Source organism: Oryzias latipes, chromosome 14 (genome assembly GCF_002234675.1).
Source record: "Oryzias latipes chromosome 14, ASM223467v1".
Taxonomy (NCBI): domain Eukaryota; kingdom Metazoa; phylum Chordata; class Actinopteri; order Beloniformes; family Adrianichthyidae; genus Oryzias; species Oryzias latipes.
In genome coordinates this window covers 15,670,852-15,680,770 of record NC_019872.2, presented here as the reverse complement: position 1 = coordinate 15,680,770, position 9,919 = coordinate 15,670,852, and the positions used below count along the sequence as shown (strand labels likewise).

Here is a 9,919-nt window from a genome sequence, read left to right as displayed (position 1 = left end):
TGGCAGGAGTGGCTATTATTTATTAATATTATGTACAGTTATACCACAGCAATGAAGATAGTACAGTGACAAAGTCAAAGTATAAATACTGGCTCCTGCCTGCTGAGATCATTCTCCTTCTCTTTTACCCCAGATCATTTAACTGCATCAATCGTCTCTAATCGTCAGTGTATCTGAGGCACACTGGGAAAACACGAAGAAGTGTCAAAATTGACATAAATTAAAAATCCTCAGAGCAGATGTACGGAAGGTAATGTGAAGGTACATCTAAGAAAAAGTGATTATTTATTAAGAAGCGTTAATGGTGTCACGTCGTTTCTTTTCTTTTTTTTTTCGTAAGCGTTGCTGAGATGCAAATGAGACAGAAGTTGTGGAGAAAGAAATGCGAAGTGCACTGGAGAGCTGCATTGTAAACAAAGAGAGAACTGACCAACAATTCCCTGCTGAACTGGAGGAGCAGTGAGAAATATCAGGCGCATTAAAAGGCTTCATTCAGGTAATAGTGATAAAGTGTGTTTTGTATTTTTTTTTTATGTATTGGAGAAGAAGAAGAAGACTTGGCTGTTTTTGGTCTCACATGTTATTTTACAGAGTGAATGTGTGCGTGTGCTTCTGTGCACTTTGATCAGCCGTAAGTTCTGTGAACGTGAGTCAGTTTCGTGTCGTCTTTTTTCCAAGCAGTGTGTGTAAACTCATAAGTCATGTATATTATGTACAGTACAGGTTTGTCAAATCGTACATACAGTGTGAAATACAGGGTGCAAACTGTGCCCCACTAGCACCACCCCTGTGGCCACAGGTGGGGGCAGTGTACGGCTGCTCAGTTCCAGATCTTCAGGAAGCTGTCCCAGGAGCCCGTGCACGCCGCCATGCCGTCATCCGTCACACCCAGACAGCTCACGCGATTGTCGTGGCCGGCCAGCACTCCTACAGGAAGAAGGCAGTGAAACAAAAGGCCTCTTATTACAGTGAAATATGTCTTAGCGATAAAGGCCCATTACAATGACCACTTTCACCCCTTGACAAGTGTGGTGTTGAACTCAAGGTTTTAGCGGGAAAATCCGCTGAAGAGCAAAACATCACAAGTCGGAAAGCACAGGTCAACCAAAAACTTTGGATCTGTTAAAGTCAAGAAACCGCACATGACTTTGCCCTCATTAAGTCAATCTCTCTTGTTTTTGGAGATTTGTTGTAGGAGTTTAGTAAAAAAAAGTTCTTGGTCAGACTAGACATGATGGTGATCAATATGGTTGCAGCAGTTGTAACCAAAAAATGACCCACTCCGATGAAAATTGTGTTTTTTGTGTTTTTAGCATGTTCTTGTCGCCTTTTTCTGATGTTGGAGGATATTTATAAAGAAAATTGAGCTTAAAAATGCATTTCTGAAAATATCTTTGTTCCAAAAAATGCTGTTGAAAAAAGCTTGTATTTGTGACGCAGAAAGTAGCCTGGCCTCACGCTGATGCATCCACTTACAGACTAATAAATCCATGCACATCTTTGTTTTCATCGTCAGAACTGGAATCTGGATCAAAACTGTACGGCTGGATAGCTCCAATATTGCTCGCCATTTCTGTTATACTGTTAATGTTAGGTTGGGGGTGCGACGGGCTGTAAAGTAGAGAGAAAATGTGTAACCAGATGGGTGATGGGAAGTGGAGGCGCGTTTGCTCCGTTCCAATAGTCCTGCCCACAATTTTGGAGGCAAATTTCTAATGAACTCCTGCAGTAACTACGTCCTAGAAAAACAACACAGCATTTATGATTCGGGCCAAAAACAGCACAATCATAATCAAAAGAGCACTAGGAATGCTTTTAAAATAGATCAAAAGATGATCAGAGTGGGACTTTAAATGTATGATCTCATAAATATCAAATAATTTGAAATGTAGCTAAAAAGGTTCAAATTTAAAAGGATCTTATTTACTCATTTGTTTTTTTGCTGCAATTTGGCTCAGCTCCACCAGTTTGGAGAAAGTCTTTGGTGAGACAGTTATTCCATGTTATTCTGTTTCACCCACCCGCTCGGTCCCCCTTCATGGCATCCCAGATGTTGCAGTTAAAGTCGTCATAGCCTGCCAGCAGCAGGCGGCCGGAGCGCGAGAAAGCCACAGAGGTGATGCCGCAGATGATGTTGTCGTGGCAGTAGACGCTGAGCTCCTGGTCTGCGCGAAGGTCAAACAGCCTGCAGGTGGCGTCGTCAGAGCCTGTAGCAAAAGCGCTGCCGTTGGGAAAGAACTGAAAAGACAGAATCAAAATCAGATCAATCTGGTTGAATAATAATGATTAGTCTCCGTTTGTGCCACACTCTTTGACTGTCAGGATGCCAAGATGAGTCATTTCTTTTACACATTAGCTTTTTTTGTTTTAGCAAAGGGGAACAAAGTAACCAGAAGCACGCACACAGGTAGCGTTGATGTCCGACTCGTGGCCTGTGAAGGTCTGCCGGCACATGCTGTCCCTGATGTCCCAGAGCTTGACCGAAGCATCACAGGCTCCTGACACAAAGGTGCGCAGGTCAGGCGACAGGGACAGGCTCATGACATCACCGGTGTGGCCGGAGAAAACGGTGGTCTGCTGACTCGTCTCGATGTCCCACATCGCACTGAATCAGATACCAGAGGGGAGTGTCAGCGACGATCCTACGTGGAGGAAGTGTTTGGTACTCTGGAACTCACCAGGTAGTGTCTCCAGAACTTGTGATGATTTGATTGTCATCTATGAAACGGCAACATGACAGGTAACCTGGAAATTCAGAAAGGAGATTTTGATCAGGAACATATTCCTATTTCGGCAGATATGAAAGCTGTCAAACCAGAAACCTCTGGCTCACAACAAAGTTCAGATCAACCCCTCATGATCATCCCTCCACCGCCCTGCCTACCAGTTAATGTTAAATATTTGTCATAAGATACCGTGTTTATTTTTCTCCAATGTTCTGACTCATCATATCCACCGTGGCTTCATATGTCTAAAGTCTTGATTACAATAGTCTTACAAACCCAAACAAGACTGCCAGGCTCCTTCCAGAGACGCCTTTCTTCTACTTTTTCCTTTTTTGTTCCAGTTCCCTGCCATGAGCTTTGATATACAGGCTGAGGCATGCAGGATCTGAGATACTATCTTGTTTCTTTTTAACATTGACTGATCTGAACTTGATGGCACTACCTCCTTTTAAACAAATGAGGAAATTACTTTTTAAATTTAATAATGACCAAAACACTGTTTTTAAATGATCCTAACTTTTTTCAGACAGGTGTGCTTCAGCAGCAGGAACACTGCAGATGTTACCTAAAGACATTTTTGTTTGCTTATTTTACTTTCATCAAATGACACAGTTTAAACTGTTGTACACTTTGAAATCATATTTTTTTCTCTAAATCTTTTGCAATACTCAAACCATCAAGGTTTGTCTTTATAATATTTTTTATGCTAATCAGTAAAAAAATAAATACACCATCCATGGTGAAAATGAATTGAAGTATGCAACCTGCAACCTTTGCAGGTGTGAACTGGAGTTTTTATTCACTTTTTGAGACACAAGAAAAGAGGCAAGAGTCAAAAAGCTCATTAAGGGGTAAGAGACATGTCCCATCATGCATCTGGAAGAGGAACATATCTAAAAATGGGTTGTTGTTTAAAGCATCATTTGATCGTAAAGTCATAAATAGTAATCTTTCACCCTAAAAAGGTTGATAACATTACATTACTTCAGAAATAACTGGAAGTTTGAATAAATTTGCATTAATTTTGTAGCATGTTTACTTATTCAAACTTTAAATAGACATGTATTCTCTTTGTTGGGCTCATTATCATAAGATTTGAGAAGCTATTGCAAGGAAAATACAAAAACCTATAGGATTTTTTATAGTTAAGTGTTAGTCACACTATTCAACCAGAAATGCAACAATAAACCCTAATTTTATTTCAATACGGAAAACGAATAATGCTGCCTGTTTGGACTTTTACCACTAAACAATCATTGTAGGAGTTGGCTAATGCTTAAATTGACCATTTAATATATTATTTTTCAATTTCCACAAATGTGATGTAATATACAAAGCTTCATTGCCACAAATGATAAAATCCTGTCATGGTGTTGCTAAAATCTGACCGATCTGAGCTCAGCTCAGTAAGGACTGAATGATCTTCTTAACTAATAATAATGAAAACAAAGCTTTGTTGTTGCAAAAGCTTCAAAACTGGGGATTCCCATGAGACGGAGGACTTGTGCATGCACGCCTGAAGAGTGTTTGACTGGGGGGGCGGGGGGAGTGAGAGCTGGACGCCACTCTCACCTGTATGGCCAGGTAGTTCCCTGCTGACCCTGACGTTGCCTTCACGCGTCTTCAAGCAGTAAATGGAGCAGATGTTGTCCAGGCCTCCACAGGCCACATAGTTCCCAGAGGGGGCGTAAGCACACGTCATGACCCAGGAGGAGCGCAGGGGGATGGCATGGATCTGAGAAATGCGGAGCAGAGGGAAACCAAATGGAATCACAGAAATGGGTCAGTCTTTTTTCCCTCTTTTTGTAATCACAGTTTCAGTTTTGACATTGGAATTTTCAAGTCCTTTAGTGTTATTGATAAATGAATTTAGATGAGATCAAAGCTCCACAGATATGAAACAAGAAAACAATAAAAATGGTTGTTTTAGGACTAAAGTTTGCTAAATGGATTGGCAAATGTTGCCAAACATCATTAAAATGAGTTAAAGCTGCAATGAGCCAATCACCTCATTATGAGTCAACTTAACTATGAGACTTCTAGTCTAGACATGCTGCACAGATGATCTCGTGAGAGGAATATTTTTACTGACTTTACCTTGTTAGTCGTGTGGCTGTCCCAAACGATGAGTTTTCCATCTTGAGAAGCACTAACCAGAAGCCTGAAGAAGAGAAAAAAACATTTTTTAAGTTCAAACTGCACCCATGAAATCTTACAAGCCTAATAAAGAAGCTGCATAAATTACAACAGAAATATTTAAGCTTTATAAGAAACCAGCCGTCCGAGCATTAACATGATGCTAAAGATAATAAAAGGCAAATGTGTAAATGTAACAGTTTAAGTATTCTGATTAGAAATGTTGCTTATGTGATATTTTTATAATAACAAATAACTTGTTTTAATAATGCGACTAAAATGTACAAAGATTGCTTTAAAGATTTTCAGAGCAAACAGTAGCCCTAAATTTTTTTTAATTTGATAAATAAAATCTTTATTTTAAAAAAAATGTCCTTAAATGATAATTATATTCCAATAAATTTACTTTTTTTAAAGACATTAACATGTAGCAGCTGCACAATGCAGAATAGAGATTTATATCAAACCTTTTAAAAGACAAATGTCATTTCCTGGGAGTAAACTCCCTCTGATTAAAGCAAAATGACAGAATTGGGAGGAGCTATGAAAACAGCAGTTTCATTTGATTTGTAAAAATGAGAATTATCCTCATAGCAAGCTCATCTAGTGCTGAACTGGCCAATTTTGCTCCCCTAAAGAACAAGTGTTTCTGTTTTTTCTTCAGATCATCTGTCTTTCTTGTTGATCTAGTAAACAAAGACGAAGTGAATCACTGTTCCGACTGTAGGAGGCGTTAGCTGAGCGATATGAAAACATTTTCTGCATTGCTTAAATCCTCCGTCTTGAGTCAAACAGTTACAAATGATTTTCCATGTCACAGAGCAAGCATAGATGTTGATGTTTTTATACAAATCAATAGTGTTGAATGCGGAACGAAAGTATTCTGACCTTGAGTCTGAGCCCCAGTGCATGGCGTAGATCTTAGCCAGGTGACCACGGAGGGTGCGTCTCGTCCGCATCTGAATCCGACCCACAGGATCCAGACCAGCAGCCATCTACGTTTGAGGGAAATCGTGTTTATTCTCCTCTCGGATTTTGTGCAGAAACACCTTTATGTAAGGAAGTCTTTTTTAAAAGCATCTAATCTATTTTATTCATCATTATCAAAAAATAATTTGGCCACCCCCCCCCCCCCATCAAAACATCATTTCCATATGAATAAATATGCTATCTTATAATAATAATAATGTCAATAATAATTTTGTCATAATGTCAAATGTGCTGCCCATCCACAAAAACTCTCACACACTAATTGGACTGCCTCTAGTTTTCATCACAGCGAATGATCACATCTGTCATGTTTCCACATTTGTTTCCATTCCGTTGTATTCATTTTTGCAAAAGATCTTTACCGACTCCCCAAAGTCCTCTCCAACACATCCTGAAAGCTCCACTCTGGTGGTCCACCCTGAAAGCTTAGAAAGCTCCACTCTGGTTGCTGGTCCATAGAGATGGATGAACAGTGGTATCTTGTTCATACCAAAGAAATTCACCTTGGACTAACACGGGTCATTCAGTAAAGGTAGTCAACTGGCCCACCAAAGATCAAATCATGGCCCTGAAAGTCTCTAGGAACTATGGGAGCTTCATCTAAATCTCTTTGGGTAAATGAGACCTTCAGAGTCAAGTCTGAAAGCCTCCATAAAAGCCTTTTTCTCAGATTATCCTGACTAACATGTTTTCTTTAAGTGCTTTTACATTGTGTGCTGAAATGCTCATACTTTTTAACATTAAAGGCCCACTCTGTTGAAAACTGTGAACATAAAGAGAAAGTTAAGCTTAAAATAGCATTTCTGAGTATTATCTTTTTCAAATCCTTGGGAATCAGGAGCAGACAAAAAAAAATGCTGTTTCAAAAAGAGCATATTTGTGACATAGAAATACGCTGGGCGGGCCACAAGCTTCCTGCTCTGCTCCATTCTGATGCATCCACTTGGAGACGAGTAGATCCATGCTCACCCAACAGTCCTGCCCACAACTCAGAGGTGAATTTCTAATGAACCAGTGCCACTCTACAGAAACTATGAATTAGAAAACAACAATTTTTATTTTTATTTTGGCTAAAAACAGCATAATCATAATTAAAAGACCACTGGGGACGCTTTTACAGAAAATCAAAAGATGATTGGAGGGGGTTTTCAAACATGCAAGAGATTTACAGTTTCTTATTTGGGTCATTTAACCTTTTTTTAAACCCATTTTTCCTCAGAAATGAGGGTTCTCCATAATTCCTCAGTGCAATGTGCAGTTCCTAACCTAATTTTGGCATCTTGAGAATTCTCTGCAGATGTTTTCTCTGATACGTCAATAATCTAATCCCTCTGAAACAGATTTGCATCTGTTTCATATCTTGGTAAAGAAGGAGGCTGTTAGCTGCATCAGTTCTAGTTAAATAACAGTTTATGGATACTTCATAAATGCATTCATTATTTAATTCCACCAATAGTCTCAATTTAATCCAGGTGGTGATTTTTTTTGTACAAACAATTTACAATTCTGCTTGAAATGTCGGATTTTTTGGAGTGTTTGGGTATTTACCTGTGACAGCGTAGAATCACCACATGCCTTTCTGGCATCCTGGTCGTGGAATTGCAGAAATAACAAAAAAAGTTGGTGAATTATCTCAGTTTGACAGACAATAACGATCAAAGCTTTGGCTGAAACGAAAAGAGCACTGACTCTAATCTGGTTCCTCAGCTGCTCTGCCTCCTGACGAAGCTGCTCCAACTCACTCATTTTGAATTTTGCTGAGTTCTTTCACCTGTTGAATGAAGCACAACTGTAACCATTATCATCTAAATAAAGCATAATCTGAAATTTAATAGGGTGACGGAATATGCATCCTGTAAATCCTATCAAGGATTAGCATGGTTTTATATATTTAATCCATTAATCCGGTTGATTTTTATTTAACAAAAAAAACGTTTAAAAAAATTACTTAAAACACTTCTTGCTTTCTATTTGTAGATATAGTTAAATGGAGCACAGTTTCAAATCTCCACAGTGAGAAAATCCTTGTAATCTGTTTATGACAATGCAACCATGGCTGGTTTAACTCAGGAGTATAATCTGTGATAATCTGAAGCGATTTAACCACTACTGACCGGCCAGTTAGAAAGCTGCTGCACACAGCAAAGATCATTCATGCCACCTGACAGTTTTAGATCATAAAAATATGATCTCTGCTGAGCATCCTGCAGGTTGCACATACTGCCTGTCATTTTTCTCCGCCTATTAGAGCTACAGTTACATCCTCTGACAGTGTTTGCATGCAACAAAAACCCCCAGAAGCATGCATGCAGTCCACACTACAGGGGGGGAAAGGGGGGGGGGGCGTTTGGCCACGGCGCTGCTCCCAGGAGCGACCCGCACCAGATGGATCACGCAGCACTAATGGAAGCCAAAAGGGGTGTATCATGGGTCTGTCTCCTGGCTCAGCTGTTTATTTAGCCAATGAGCGGACAAAAAAGATGGAGGGGGGGTAGGCCTCATCCAGGCCAGATGCTGGGATGATGATGAGGATGATGGGTCAGAGGGGGGCCCCCACCCCTTTAGGTGCAACCAAAAGCTGCATCTCGTGGACTTCTGCAGCCATAGAGAGACAAAGTGCATGAGTGGAAACGCGCAGAGGAGCGGCAGGAGCTCCCCCATGCACCACGGAGGGAGTGACTGACTGCAGGCCGCATCGGTGGACTGTCCAGACAGCGGCCTTCATCCCATCCTCAGCCACGCTCATGGCGTCTAATATCCCCACTCACAGAAACACCACCATCATCATCATTATCTGTCATTTCATCCTCCGCAGACATGCAGCGGCTGTCAGGCTCGGATAAAAGGTGGCTACCTGTGAATTTCTCCCGATGCTTCTGAATACAGCTGACACTAGGAGCGTCCCCCGAATAAAAAGAAGCGGCGCACGATTTAAGTGGACGTCTTCGTTGAGCATTAAAAGATGAAGAACAGGAGGGGATATTTGCAGAAAATGACGTTCAATGTGTCACGATGAGAGCCTCGCACGCTTCCATTTTCCTGCTTTAGCGGAGCCCCGCAAAAAAAAAAAAAAAAAATCAAAGAAAGAAAGAAAAGGAGCGAGATGAAATCCGCTGCTGTGCGTCGCGGTTTTCCTCGCTCAAACGGGCCGCTCCTCTTCACAGCGGAGACTCGAACACAAACATCTTTGTCCAAAACGAGCAGAAATCGACCCCCAGTTCGCAGCCCTCGTCACGGTCCGTCCATTAAACAGCCTGTTTTTACTCCGAGTCTTCGTGACGTTATCCTCGTTTCCTTCCTCTCTGCTGCCTCCTCCTCCTCCTCTTCCTCCTCCTCTTCCTCCCTCTTGCTCTTCCGACACCTCAGCACAGCAGCCGCCTTCAGCGCAGTCTGCACAACAGCGCATTCAACAATCACCGCACAAAAAAATGACAGGCGGGGAAACATTTTTAAACTGAATTCTATTTATTCCAGGAGTCACGTGGATCTCCTAACCCGATTATTACATCCCCAAGATTACTCCATTTTAATCCTGTCCAGAGACCACCAATCTTGTCTAAATATCATTATCTTTATTTATTTTTCATTTGTAATCAAAGTAGCCGAATGCACAAATAATGCATGATTTTGTGTTTTAATAGGAATTTATTTTGAAAAGCTAGAGTATTTTAGTTTTTTTTTTAATTAGTGGTCCATTTAGGTGACATCTTGATATTTTACAGTACGTGATTAAACTTAAAGACATAGCAGTTTTTTTCTGTAACTATTAAAGAATCACTCTAATAAAAATCGTGTTTTGGTGTTTTTAACATCTTCTTGAAACATTTTCTGATGGTGGAGAACAAATGCAAAAAAAGAAAAAAACAAGCTTAATCCTTGTGCTATCTTGGATGACATTGACGTGTTCTCCCTACCATGACAAAGGTGGATAAAGGTGGAAAGATTTCATGTAATCCATGGACACCAGTGAAGATCACAAATCATTGAAGAAAAAAGGTTCAGAGCTCTGTCTAGTGGGTCTAGATGACCCAACTCCCAATGTTAAAGTGCCTAGGATGGCACAAGGG

At 40.6% G+C, this 9,919-nt stretch overlaps 1 protein-coding gene across 1 annotated transcript; it reads right to left on the bottom strand.

The window, feature by feature from the left end:
* On the bottom strand, window positions 1–9,187 carry LOC101175500 (guanine nucleotide-binding protein G(I)/G(S)/G(T) subunit beta-2). The gene is made up of 10 exons (XM_023962512.1): window positions 8,707–9,187; window positions 7,542–7,623; window positions 7,401–7,439; window positions 5,751–5,857; window positions 4,824–4,887; window positions 4,299–4,461; window positions 2,679–2,745; window positions 2,404–2,605; window positions 2,022–2,238; window positions 1–927 (listed from the first exon to the last, which is right to left on the bottom strand). The coding sequence occupies exons 2-10, from the start codon at window positions 7,596–7,598 to the stop codon at window positions 821–823; spliced, it is 1,023 nt and encodes a 340-aa protein (XP_023818280.1). The 5' UTR covers window positions 7,599–7,623; window positions 8,707–9,187; the 3' UTR covers window positions 1–820.
* Window positions 9,188–9,919: the final 732 nt, after the last annotated feature.